Source organism: Peromyscus maniculatus, chromosome 1 (genome assembly GCF_049852395.1).
Source record: "Peromyscus maniculatus bairdii isolate BWxNUB_F1_BW_parent chromosome 1, HU_Pman_BW_mat_3.1, whole genome shotgun sequence".
Lineage (NCBI taxonomy): Eukaryota > Metazoa > Chordata > Mammalia > Rodentia > Cricetidae > Peromyscus > Peromyscus maniculatus.
In genome coordinates, this window is record NC_134852.1 from 47,693,469 (window position 1) to 47,707,865 (window position 14,397).

The 14,397-nt window shown below is 44.8% G+C and overlaps 1 protein-coding gene across 8 annotated transcripts in view; it reads left to right on the plus strand.

Annotated features, from left to right (window-relative positions):
- Znf536 (zinc finger protein 536) overlaps nt 1–14,397 on the plus strand; it is a 461,385-nt gene that overhangs the window by 279,176 nt on the left and 167,812 nt on the right. For all 8 annotated transcript variants that reach the window (XM_016003574.3, XM_006985020.4, XM_076577521.1 and 5 more), the window contains one exon: nt 1,508–1,663. In XM_016003574.3, the coding sequence (XP_015859060.1) occupies nt 1,508–1,663 (156 nt within the window). The remainder of the gene's footprint in view (nt 1–1,507; nt 1,664–14,397) is intronic.

The window sequence follows — 14,397 nt, forward strand, 5'->3', positions numbered from 1 at the left end:
CTGAGTAATTGTACACTCCAAATGGGTCTTCCAACAGTGACAGGGAGAGTTGGGGAGAGTCGGATTAGAAGGAGGCCCTCAATGTACTTTTCTGGGGTGGTGATCTGCTCACATATGGTCCAAATGCAGAAAGGATGTTCCAAGTCAGGGCGCTTGCACAGTTGCCTGGAGCCAACATCCAAATAAGAATTAAGTGTGTTTGCCTTCATCTCATTCATGGTCTATAAGTCTGTCCCTTTTGGCCATTAGCAGAGAACACCAGCAATGGATGTTGCAGAATAAAAGCAATTTGCATTTTCCATCGCTTGGAAGGTACAAATCTTATTTATTCTCAGCTTAGTAGAACTTACAGATCTGCTCATTATCTCAGAAGGTTCCCTGTTCTCATGGTAGGATTTACCACAAGGCCTGGAGGGTGGGTTGGAAGCCATGGCCGGGACCCTTCCAGCCTCAGGGGCTTGGAATTGGAGGCTGGGCTTCAGCCTCTGCTCTGTGAGGAGGCCTGAGGGAGGCCAGAGACTTGGGGAGCAATGAGTCTAGAGAAGGTTCTCTTGCCTCCCCTCCTCAAAGGTATGTATGCTCAAGGCCTGCCTCACTCTGTAGATGTCAGGCCCTGGGTACTGCAATAACACACCCCGAAACACTAGATATTTTCAGTTTTATTTACTATTATGTCCTATCATTTCTGTGCAAAAGGCAGCCGTATGTAAATTTTATTCCATTTTCTAATGGTTTGGGCTACATAACAAATAACAGCAAGATGGAAAATTTGTATTGATACTTTACGGAGGGACTTCTTACGTCACGGCATGGAGATTTAAATGCAGTGCTCAGAGTTTATGGGAGTTGGGAAGCTGAGCTTCCGCACATGACTTTGAATGTGTCACTGTGTGTTTATCATGGGCTAATTGTGGAATTGCATTTCAGTCCTTTTTCTTCTTCCCTTTGCGCAGTTCCACCAGTCAGGGATGGGTACAACTCTATAAGGAAGCAGCGATCGGTTTGGGATAATTTTCTTTCCTGTCCCGAAATAGCTGGGTGTCTGCTTGTCTCGGGAGTCAGCTGAGATGCTTCCCGGCCCCCTTTGTGACTGGCTAAGCTGCAAATGTGATTTTGATCCTAGAGTGAACTTTCCAGCTAGCCTATATTACAAATTAATCGAATTCCACCAGTGCCCACATTTTTAAACTTTTAGAAAAAAATATTTAATAGGAACTAAGCAAAAAGAAGAAATCAAACCAGCTGCTGACACAGCTGTTTCTTCTCTTGTTTAATTCAGTTCAATATAAAGGTACCATATGCTGCTTAAAATGATGATAGAAAAGATGAAATAATTTAAGAGAATAACAAGAAAATACATGAATTGTCAGCATTCTGTCAGATTCAAAGAATGAAATAGACAGGTGTAGTATTGACATGTTTAACTTTGTGTGGTGTTAGCAGTTTTGGTGCGAACAACTTCTGACATGTGCTGAAGTGATGTGAGAATGTTTCTCATCCACTACAGACATTGGCGAGGAGGCCGGGAGAGCCGCCGGGGGCATCCAGCAGCAGGCGCTGCTTCGAGACAGGAACCTGGGCTCGGCCATGAAGGACTGCCCATACTGTGGGAAGACTTTCCGGACTTCCCATCACCTTAAGGTCCACCTGAGGATACACACAGGTGAGAGAGATCTAGGTCCGAGTGTCAGGGGGTACCACTTAGAGATGAAGCCCCAAGTCCACAGCTGTGTAAGTCCAACACTGTGTACCACTTCATTGCAGTTTTCAAGCTGGTTAAAGAAAGAGAGCTTTATTCTGGCTTGTGGATTTAGTTCATGTTAAGATGGCTCCATTGCTTTCAGGCCAGTGGCAAAATAAAAACAGACCAACCACTCTAAAGAGAGTTTCCAAATGACCAGACAGACAGGCCTCTGGCCCAGCCTTGGGGCAGAACAGGTAGAGTCATCCTACTTACATGGGGGTTAGGTAGTTCACCAACCATGGCGTTGCCTCAAGAGAAACCTAGAGATGTTCTCAGGCAAACGGAGAGAAAGGGCTGCGGGGCCGCTCTGCCACCCCTCTTGCCTAGATCACTAGTTTCTTGCAGTAAGGCCATCCTTTTAGATCTCTGCCTTGTTCCTCGGCAACTGTTCTTTTTAGCTTTTCTGCTAGTTGCTTGTGTATTGCCAATATATACAAAAAAAATCTATCTGAGTCATAGACACCTCCATTTTCTTTGATTTTTCTCCTGACACTTTATCTATTAGAGTATGAGCTGCTGCAGAAGATAGACAAATATGCCATCTATTTTCAAAAATAATTGTGTTCTATTTCCCACAGAATCAATAACCCTGCTCATGGACGGGCAGAAACAGTGAGTGTATACAAGTCTTGTGTGTATCAAAAAATGAGGAGCTCACTCTCCTCAGTTGGTTTCTTACCTGGTTCCCCCAAATCTGACACCACAAGGAACCCTGGATGTAGATGACTACTTTCTCACCAGTATCCCGGATGTGGTGAGCATAGTCACACCCCACCAGCCTTGGAGTATGTCTCTTGGGAGTCGTCGAAGGTCACATGCTAGTTACTTTTCTCATTGCCAAAGCAGAATAAATATAAAGGAGGAGAGACTTGATTTGGCTCCTGGTTCAAAGGATACCCCCACTCCCAGAAGGGAGGTCACAATAGCAGACAGCTCTGTCTGTGGCGGATGGGAAAGCTGGCTCCCACCTCAGCAGGCAGGAAACAGAGCACCAGCCAGAAGCAGGTCCACTCCCATATCAGCCAGCTAAGCCCTGTGTTCCAAAGATTCTTCAACCTTCTAGAACAGCGCCATCAGCTGGGGACCAAGTGTTCAAACACCCAATACTGTGTGGGGCGTTCACATCCAAACCATAACAGGACGTTTTAAGACTGTGCAGTGAATCCCACTGATCTCCCAAAAGGCTTTGCTGCAATGCCACCTGCTGCACTCTTGACCCTATCCTCAGCATCATGTGCCCTTTGTCTCCTCCCTGTCCCTGCAGTGCAGAATGCCTGTCCCTGCTGTAGGACCTTCTCACAGCCACTGCCTCTACCTCAAATGTTCTCTGTCTAGGTAGTCACCGGGGACATAGCTCAAATATAAGACTACCTCTCACTCTTCCTATCGAAGATACTTCACACTCCCTGCTTGATTTTTGTCATGAATGTAACCTGTTGTGAAAAAGCCTTATTTTGTTCCATTGTTCCTTACAGTGGGTATTGTTTCCCACCAAGCAGAACCTCAGACTTGTGAGGGTCACCATTTTCCCTGTCTTTATCATTGTTATTTCCGTAACCCAGTTCCTGAAAGAGTTCCTTATGCATTGGCGGGGGCAGGGGTACTGAAATTATTTTTCTTACATTCATTTATCTATTTGTGTGTGTTTGTGCATGTACACACCACAGCATGCATGTGAAGGAAGTCATTGAACTCGGGTCTTCAGGCTTAGCCAGAAGTGCCTTTACTGGCTTAGCCATCTCCCCAATTATAGGGACACACTGAATTTGTGTGTAAGGCTGAATGACAGAGCAAATGCTGGAGTAGGGAGGTGGCCCTTTTCTTGTTGTCCCTGCTCTGTATAAGGTGACATAGAAGGGCCAAGTCAATATGGAATGCCATCCCTTGGATAGGAGACAAGACGCCACAGCATGGCTACAAGCACTGCATTCCTGGGGACCAGCCTTTCCCTTAGAGGAGAGGAGGCCTCTGAGCTCCGATCTCAGCATCTCTTGCTTCTTGTTCAACTTCCCTTCGTTTCCTTGATTCACTTCTCCCCACAGCTCGCACCCCATCTGGCATGCTCAAGCATTTGCATTCTGTAATTGTATCTCTCCTTGACTATATTATGAGTTCCATAAGAGCAGAGGCTTCTGTCTGTCTGTCCAGCTGTGTCTCAAGGAGGGCAATAGACCCTGGCTCTCAGGAAAAACATTACCAAATGAACAAAGTAGTGAGTGCGTTAGGGAAAGTAGCCAGGCTCCTGGGGGGTCGTCACAGACACCTTGCTTTCTCAGGTTATATCAACATCAACATACATCTTCCTCCCCAGGTTGGAGGACAGCACTTAAATGGTGGTGATAGTTATATGGCATTGAGGTTTTCAGGACATTAAAGCATTCTGTGGGGCACCACTGCTGGGCTGTGCATGGGGGTGTGGATGCTAGACCAGGGATATCTTGTGACTGATTTTAGCTCACTTGGACATACAGCCCTGGCCTGGTTTGCTAGGGAGAGGTGGCTTCCTGTGGGTGAAGGGTGCAACTGGCAGCAAGGGTCGGAGAAGGCTCCTGGTGCCTGTCAACATGGATGAGAGCGGCCTCCAGGGTCCACACCCACCCTATTGCAGGTGAGGAGACTTCTGCAAGTCTGCTGAATGGCATGGAGGCAGGTAGATGCTACTTCCTACGACTTCAGACTTTGAGACACATTTGTTTCTTTTCTCCAACTTCTGTATCACAGACTTTTCAAGTTTGTGACACAGAGAGAAGCAAGACAGGGCCGACAGCAGCAGCATTCCAGAAGCTTCCTCCATAGGGAGAAAATGAAAGAAGCCATGGAAACATCACACTTCCACCACCCTGCTCCCGGAAGCAGCATTTGCTGGGTTTAAAAAGGCAGAATGGAAACTAGATAAAGATCAATTTTCTTTTTATCTAAGAACAAAGAAGTTGAAAAGCACTTACACTTGTGTGTCTGAATAGAACAGAAAGGGTTACACATTAGAAATCATCGAAGTAAACACCCATCACCGCAATGTGAAAGCGTACATGACACACATAATTAAAAAAAAAATCAAAACCCAGTTATTTCTTAATACGTGATTTCATGTGGGGCTCAAGCGGTCAACCTGGGGTGAATTGCCCTCCACGTTGCCCCTGCTTCTAAATAGCATGACTGGAGGACAGTGAGCCATGAGAAGGAGAGAGCGCACTTCCAAGTGCCATCTCTTAAAACCCTCCTGTAAAGGACGCATATGAGGGCATTTAAAAATCCAACGTATAATGAATACGATTTAATTGGTTTGGCTCTAGGAGGGACCATTCTCTGTATTTTTCTATCCCACTCCATCTTTATTAGAAGTCTTGATCGTGTGACATCGACTGATAAAAACCATTTTCCTTTCTTTTCTCCACTGCATTAACTTAATTACTGCTCTTCTTCTCCCAACACCTGTTTATTAGAGAGGCGCTGAGTAGAAGCAGCATTCAGACGGCTCTGAACATCTGGGGGCTGAGGAGAGCCTGCAGGTAGCTAGGACATTTCTGTGGCCCTCCCCCTACCCCAGCTTCCAACAGATTGGTGGGGGTTGGGAGGATGGGAGGTAACTTCAGGACCTTTGGAGTCCCTAGCATCACTCAGCTCCCAGAGATTCTCCCCCTACCCAACCCCGAGTCTGGCTCCTGTTAAGGCAGCAGCCTTGCCACCCAACCTGCAGGAGGGGGAATCAGGGTATTTCTGTTCTGGAGGATGCTGCCCTGGGATGCTTAGGACTTGATGACCTGATCACCCACGTCTGGACAATTTCCCTTCTATTGCTCCAGGACTGTGATTTGAATTCAGATCTATTTGTACAGGCTGAAAGAAACATGAATCAGAGTTCTAAGGGGCAATAGAACATATATATATATGGTCTATATAGTCTACATTGCATTCTGGCTCTCTGTCAGGGCCAGACCATATGGTGATGGTTGATTATAGTGGAGAGGCTGAGGCAATGTCATAAGTTTGAGATGAGCCAGTTTCAGGGCCAGCATGGGTCTAAGCAGAGATTATAATGGAGCTGAAAATTCCTATCACCTACTGAAATTGTAACATCAAGCACATATTTTATTTTTATGGCAGTGGAAGTGCACTGTTCACCAGTAGCATAAGAAGTCACAATCAGAACTCTAAAGGACTGTGTTATTGGCTTTTCCTTCAGTGGGGGTTCAACTTAGGGTCTCATGTACACCAGGCAAGTGTTCTAGTAATCTATCCCTGAGTAAGCCACAGCCATTACAGACAACATGTGTTTCCTATGTCTCTCGATTTCATGGAGAACTCATCAAGGGATAGACCTATTGCCATCTGGGTCTGTGTAAGTTCACTCTACCCTGTGATATTCTCATGGGGGTGAAGTTATCTCCATCATTGAGGGATACAATACTGTATGTATGTGATCAATAGGAAACTGGCTTACATCACTGCAGAGTCTGGGGCATCCCAATATCTGCAGTTGGTTTTCCAGAGACCCAAGAGAGCCAATACTGTACACTCCCATCGGAGAATGACTCAAATGGCTAAGACAGACACTCTAGCTCAGAGACAGCCAGGCAGAGAGAGTAAATTCCTAGCCTCCTTCACCAGATTGGAAGAGGCCTACACATGCTGGGGAAAGCCATCTCCTAATCTACAGAGTCCAGGTTAAATCACCAGAAACGCTCAGACATACCCAGAATAATCGTTAACTGAATGGCCATTCCAGCACCTGATCCAGAGAACACTAGTGATTGAAGATGCATCTGCTAGTATTGAGTCTTAGCATGTAGTAGGAGACATGGATGCCCCTGAGACTTGCTAATCTGTTGGCTGTGTACACACAGATTCTATTCCTTCTTTTCTATGCCTCCTTCCCTAACACCACCTTGGGAAATTGGGTGCTAGAGGGATACTCAGAAGGATCACCTATATCTATTTCATGTGCTGGAGGCAGGCAGGTATTGATGGGTCCTTGAGAAGCTGAGGTATGTGTTTACCACTAAAGTTACCCCACTCTAATGCGTGATGAATGCATCATCCCACGCTTTGTGGGCTACAGACCAAGAAGTAAGCATCACTATTATGACTTATCTACATATGGATCCAGACCAAAGAGCTGTGGCCGCAGCAGCGACCATTACAGAGAAATGTAGTCAACAACCTCACTTGCAAAAACTTGGAGGCCCTAAAGTTCAACAACTAATTAAAAATAAATCTCATTAGTTTCTTTCCCCCTCTCAAATTATGTGGGTGGTTTATTAATCTGGTAGTGGTGTGCTTTGCACACCAGTTCTCATCCCTGAGTAGGGACCTTTTCACAGGGATGCATGGGCGTGAGGAAGCCTAGGGTAGTTACGAAGGGGTCTCAGCTGTGGTCAAGTGGCCTAGGCCTCAGTTTCTGTGTCACACCTGCCAGCATTGCTGCTTTCCTTGGAGCTGCTTCTGTGACAAAGCAACTGAGACTGGCTGGCTGGGGTACAGGGAGACCCCATTCTTGTCCTCAACAGCATGAGATTTCCCTTTCACATAGAACCTTAGAGGCTAGTGGGAGAGCTCTCCTTTGTGACCCTCAGAAGGTGCTAGGTCCACAGGGGTAGGAGAGCCATCTGGGAGTCACCTTGCCGGGTTACGGGGCTGTCTGTGCAGCAGGACAGCCACTACCAGGTACACTCTCTGAGCTTCCCATGTATGGGCCCGTGCTTGACTCTGCACACCACTTTGCTATGGAGTCTCCCAGCGTGTTGGTGACCATGGTTCCTCTTACTACCCTGTTGCAGGAAAGGAAATGGAGGCTTGGGACTTGATGCTCTCAGCCTGTAAGCTACCAAGTGAAAGTGGGCTATTTTCTTGAACTGTTGTATTCTAAAGCTTTCCCTTTGCTCAGTGCTCTGTATTGGTATTGCTCACTGCCTGAACTTCATGCTTGCTTTAGGAAATTACTACATTTCTTTGACAGAATATGTCTACACCACAGCCTGCAGGAGAGCAGGAAGTGGCTTATTCTCACAAGTGGTGTGGATGCCGCCTCCAAAGAAACCTAACAGGAATGTGTGATACATCCAACCTATCCTCTGCTCCTAGCTCAGATTGGAACCAGGCCAGGGCTCCTTGACCCCATGTGCTTCAGTTTCTCCGCCAGTGCAATGAGGGTAGGGAAATATGAGGCAGAGGAATGGCCACTGTAGGCTCTTCCGGGGGCTCAAATCTCTGGAAAAAGTTTCAGGGCAAGATAACTGCCAGTTGATATGATCCTCTCCTCACAGGACAGCTCTATGGAAACTGCCCTCCCCTCCCATTGGCGTCCTGAGTCCCGGCTGCTAGGGATACCAGTGGCTCTCATCTGCCTTTGGCTACGTGTGCTAGCCAGCCGCTGCAACATACCACACACATAGAAAGTTCTATGAACACCTGTCCCAGAACAAGTTGGATTAGATGGGGCTGCTCTTTCTATCTCCTCTTCCAACAGGGGAGTGTATGCTGTCATCCTGCATTGTAGAATCTGAGCCATGATAGGAAAGAGAAACAGTGTCTCCAAAAGGAGCTATCTCCCTTTTTCTTTTTGCTTGGATCTCAAATGCCCCCTTTTCTATCTCTAAGACAAACTAAAAGCCCATTTTGTTCTTTTGTCGTCCCTCATGGCTGCTCTTCCTGCCTTTAATGACATCCCAAACTTTTGTGGGAAATAATTGATTGAATTTAAATTTCCTTAAAAGTTTAAGAGGTAATGTTACAGTATAAATTTTCTAGCAAACACTAAGTAGGGAAATATCCATTAGTGAAATTAACTACAGTTTCTAGGTAGCTAACAATGTGGCGTATACAGTAGGGCATGGCTAATGAACACTGCAGTGGGTGATATTTCATTATACAAATTAATGCTCACATTTTAATGGGAAAGTCACATAATGAATCTCGGCTTCAGTGACAGCAATTAGAGACACAGATTGTCCCCTTCTGGACAAGGCAGTGTTTAGCAATAAGCAGCTGTGTGAAAAGTCTTCAGGTTTACAACGTATATATGCTTTGGGGGAATTAGTGTACAATTTATATTAATGTACTGAAGCTTCGCTGCAAAGGCACCACTGTATTTATCTCTCCTGGTATTAACTAAGCAAAGACATGTAAGAAGACTAAATAAATATCCAAAAGAGGTTGCAATACTAGAGAATATTCAGTTACTCAATTTAAAAGTGGAAATACTTTTAGAAATTTAGCAAAAAAAAAAAAAGCAGGCACACAGATCACTTCTTAAGTGCTATGAATCTGTATATATGTATATATTTATTTGTTTATTATTTTGGAGAGGTACTATTGGAAGCTTACCCTGAATAGTTTCAAAATAGCTCCCTAGGAAAGTAAGAGTTCTTGTGGAACTCCCAGGTACCAAGTAGTTGTTGAGAAAAAGAAAAGATATCTGGTTTTATTTTTTATTCTGGATATATATATATATATATATATATATATATATATATATATATATGTGTGTGTGTGTGTGTGTGTGTGTGTGTGTGTGTGTGTGTTATTCTGGGTATAGTTGTGTGAACCTGTCATTCTAGTACTCAGGGGCTCAGGCAGAAGTATCATGAGTCAAGGGCAGCATGGACTACACAGAGAGACCTTGTATTAAAAATATTAAATATGAACATGGAAAAATAGGTACAAAGAAGTGATTAAACCACTACCTGGTCACATATTTCCAAGTTTCCAGTCTAATGATTAGGAAGAGTTTATCAATGAGATTGAAAAATTGAATATATATTTCATGCTACACATTGGTGAGAAGTTGACTTAATTTTAAGATGTTTCCAATATGTTCACTCATTAGTCCACCAAAATGACAAACTGATTAATTAAAAAACAATGTATTATGTCTTTTCTATCCCAACTCTCCTTTTTAGAAATATATTATATGGCCTACATTGTATTCCTTTAAAAATATTGTGAGAGTGTCATTAATGTTCTTACCTTCTTCCCCAATGTGTGGACAGCCTAATCTTGGACATCCTTGTACTAAGGCACAGGTTTTGAACTAGCTTCCTAGTCTAGATCCATTCTTTAAGCCAGGGTACCATGGCCTTCTGAGTGTCTGAAGTTCTAAAGTGAGATGGTAGTATATAAATGAAGGTAGGTATGTGAGCAGCTGGATAGGAGAATTCTCTTAGAAAATCAGAGATTTGGACTCTTTCAGAGGGTTCAAGTTGAGTGGAAGCCTTCTTCTCCCCCCCCCCCCCCACACTGTTTCCTGTGCTTGTGATTTGCTTAGAAGGCAGAGTATGCAGTTGTTACAACAAGCAAATGTGAGGACCAGGAATCCCAAACATCCTGGAGGTGACTGGAGGACTCACAACCCCCAGCAAAGCCTGGGGCAGTCTGAGGGATTCCCCTGGGAGAGTTAGACTCTGTTTTGTGGCTTCGGTGACCAGTCATTCAACTAGACAGAGCTGCTGACAGGGTCGGAGGTTACCTGTGCCACCTAGCTGCAGAGGGAATGACTGTCCAAGTCTCTGACAGAGTCAGACCTCAGTTGGGAGAAACTAGATGAACTCACTGCCTGGCTTCTTGTAGAATTCTGCCCATGTCTGCAGCTTGGGACTTGTCACAATCAGCCCAGAGTGCTGGCCTGGAAGAATGTGTCCGGATGCACTGGCTTTGACCATGAAGCCATTCAGTACAGGTAGACTCAGCATTTGCTTGCTGGCCAAACAGAGGAGGGACCTTGACCATTCCTCCAAGCTGTTAAACTTGCTGATACAATTTCCTTGTCATTTCTTATCCGACTCCATTCAGGCCAATGTTGTGCAAAGTTTGCCTCCTGAGCACGCCCAAATGCATCCTTTGGGGGAAAGAATGCATGGGAAACAGCTGGGATGCTCCCAGTGGAACATAAAGCTCAAGGTTCCTAAGCCCTCCCCATGACACATCACAGCCATCTCCTAGGTCTGCCCGGCCAGAACATCTCCCTTCAGGCTACACCCCTCTCTGGAAGCCCAGGAAGCAGAAAAGAAATCAGCACATCAGAGGGTTGGGGCTAAGGCTTTTCAAATCACTTAATGAAAAACCTTAATCCAAGAAGCTTTTTTCTTTAAGATTTACTCCTTCATCACTCTGGATACTTATGCCTGGGGAAGCAGGAAGTGGCCACCCAAGCAAAAGCCCTTCAGGACCCAGTCAGAGTATAGTGATGCAGAGTGGAAAGAGATAGCACTGCAGAGGGCAAGGGTGGGTGGAGGGCTTTCTGAACCTGTGTAGGCAAAACTACCCCTGAAAATCCCAGAAGAAGGGGCTAGAGACATGGCTAAGTAGTTAAGAGCACTTGCTGCTCTTCCAGAAGTCCCAAGTTCTCGATTCCTAGCACTCACATGGCAGTTCAAAACTGCCTGTAATTCCAGTTTCAGGGGCTTCTAGGCCTCTGGCCTTTGGCCTCCTAGGGTACTACTATTACTATTACTACTACTACTACTACTACTACTACTACTACACACACACACACACACACACACACACACACACACACACACACACACACTAAAAGTAAATCTAAAAGAAAAGAAAAAGAAAACCTGGGAGGAAGCTCTTTAGTTTTAGGCCAGTGAGACTGCAGCACTTAAGGGGACCATTGGACCATTCTGGTTTCTAGCAATAGCTTCTCTGTCCTGGGATCAGAGCAAGCCAAGGCCCCTTCTGAAGTTTAGAGATGCTGTCATGGCTGTGTGTGTGGGACTATGTATGTGTGATGTCTTTCCTAAGAGCAGTAAGTAAAGGAAGGGGTCTAGTCTTTACTTCTTTACTCAGTTTCGAGGGCCAGCAAGGGTGCTCAGAGGTAGGAGGTGCTCATTCATGCATTCACATGTACCTGTGTAAACATGCACATTTCTGGATAGGTGTATGTGTATACACAGGTCTCTGGCCCTTTTTGGAGGGTTAGTGTAATACTTGATTTGAGTTGAGAATAAAGAGAAGCCTCAAGGGACACATGCTCTAAAAATCTCACATTACAGGCTAAGGGAGCAAATGTCCCAAGACAGGATCCCATGTCCCATGGGGCACAGAGAAGCATGGGGTATACAGTCTCTATTTCAGACTCCTCAAATACCTCACGGTGTCTAGCTTGTCTTCTGTGCAAAGTTGCATCATAGCTCTCACTGTGGAGGTGTTTCTCAGGGAGTTATACCATGATCTCCATGTAGGCGATGCAGAGAGGCATCTAAGGAATTTGGAAAGATCAAGAGCCCTGCTGGTACTTCTAGGCCTCTTAGTTCAGAACAGGATGAGAGAGCCAGATATCAGCACCCGTTAAATCCTCCCAGGCAACTCCATGTTGATTTTTGCAAAGAAGAGTCCTCACAGTAAGTATGCACACCAAAATTACATGCAAGTTGATGCTTCGTACAAATGCCAACCTCTGGCCCCTATCCCAGACCTTGGACCCAGCACTGGTGCCTTCCCTGACTTCCTGTTTGTCTTGCACAGGGTGGACTGAGAACCAACACCCCAGTATGCAGTTCAAATATGTAGCCCTGGGAAGTATAAACACATATGCTCTGCACATCCCTGTGGTCCTGCCCTGCCCACCTCAGGCCTGAGCCAAAGGTGCATTCTCCTGCCATGCTTTGTCTATAGCCCCTCTGTCAGATGCATTCAATCACTTCCAGGTGCTTTTATGAACAGCAGCTCAGATACCTGCTGGTCTTAGCTGTGTGGCTGTCCACTTGCAGCACCCTCCTACCCAGTCTGCACCAACCTGTGAATCAGGATCCTGGGTTTCTAGTCTGAGACTCCAGACACATGTTCCATGCCTACTCCCTCACTGGAACTAGCCACTAGGCTCAGGAAAATCGAGTCAGCTGGGACATCGATGCACATCATATTGTCAGTGGTTCCCTGTCCATACAGCGGTGCCTCAGGCGTGCCTATATCCCAAAGTAGGGAAATGGTCCTATAAATATAAACTCTGCCTCTTTGTGTCAACAGCTTTTTTTTTAAGATATATTTTTATTTTACATATGTGTGTGTGTGTGTGTGTGTGTGTGTGCATGTATGTCTGTGTACCATGTGCATGCAATGCCCCAGGAGGCCAGAAGAGGGCATTGGATCATCTGGAACTGGAGTTACAGATAACTGTGAGCTACTATGTGGACGCTGGGAACTTAACTCAGGCCCCCCTGGGAGAGCAGCCATGTTTCCAGCTCCATGCTTATAGTTTTGATGTAGCCAAGACAACTGTGGAGAAAGTAGACCCACAGGGCACACAAGTACCCAAGGAGGCCTTAGTTGTTCAGTGGCATGCATTAAGAGCTCTTGGTGCCCTCATTTGAATGTATCAGGTGCAGTGTCCCTTAGGTCAAGCACACAGTCCCCATGGTGTCTCCCACTCAGCACCTGGGCTGTTAGTGTTCCTCTGAACACCCTCTGCTTTGAGAATTGCGAGTCACTGCATGACATTCCCAAGACTAGATGCAGTGAAATGGCTTCAGAGCACCACTACCCCAGTGATTTGTTTGGCTTTCTGGATGTTTGACAATAGAATATAGGACAAGATGATGGGAATGTGTGTGTGTGTGTGTGTGTGTGTGTGTGTGTGTGTGTGTGTGTGTGTGTCAGGGATGGGGGTGGTAAGCTTCCTCAGAGAAATTATTGTAGATTTTTACAGAGAACTGTAAGCTAAAAGCTGTCATTACCATTTCTCTCTTCCCCAGAGCTTTCTGGGTGCAAAGTCTAGAAAAGACCCAGTATTGCCCACAAGTTCTTGGAATATGTTTAAATCCACATTCGTTTACCTCCTCCTCTCCCTCCCATGTAGGTTGTCTGTTAAGGGACTCTCTCTTCATCACACAAAGAACAATGGAAGTTGGGTGTTGGATTCAAATAAATATTTAATTCATGAAAATAATCTTATATGTTCCCAAACACACTTTAAAGCTATTTTTGTTCTCCAGAAAGGGCCCATTACAGGTAAATTACACAGCTTACTACCTCAGCTTAAAGACTGCCGTTAGTACACATTTTAGGCTCGACAAAGACCAGTAGATAATGTTAATTTCAAATCCAGAAACTAAATATACTCTGTGCTTTTTATTACTCCTTTTTCTCTTAAGTTTTATCGGCTGCTTTTCATCTTAACAATATGTCTTTACATCCCGCCATCACAGTGCACTGTAATGATATTAATATTTTATAGAATCGGTATTTATAGTTCTTTATTTAGAGACAATGCAGTAGGTCTGCAGATATCAGAGCCCGTCTGGAATGGTGCCCTCCAAATAATGATGAATTGCTTGTGCGGAATGCCATTTGCTAATTATATCCATGATTTACTGTGGAGCAAGGCTTAAATCATTCATTTCAGTCTTGCGTAACAGTGCCATAGAATTTTTAGGTTTAAAAATGGTTTCCATGTGTATAATTTAAACAAATTCTAGCGCTCTTGTATACACAAAATATTCGAAGCCACTCATTTGTTACATACTCTGTCTCTTTAAACTTCTACTTTTAATGATCACTGTGGTCGAAATTATTATGCTTAATTTTCATAATCATAGCCTTTAAATCTACAGCCGTTCTCACATGTTAGATAAAGAAAAAGATAGCTAATTGTGTGTAGATAGTGTGTCATCCCTCAATAGTCCCCAATGGTACAAAATCATTAAAAAAGC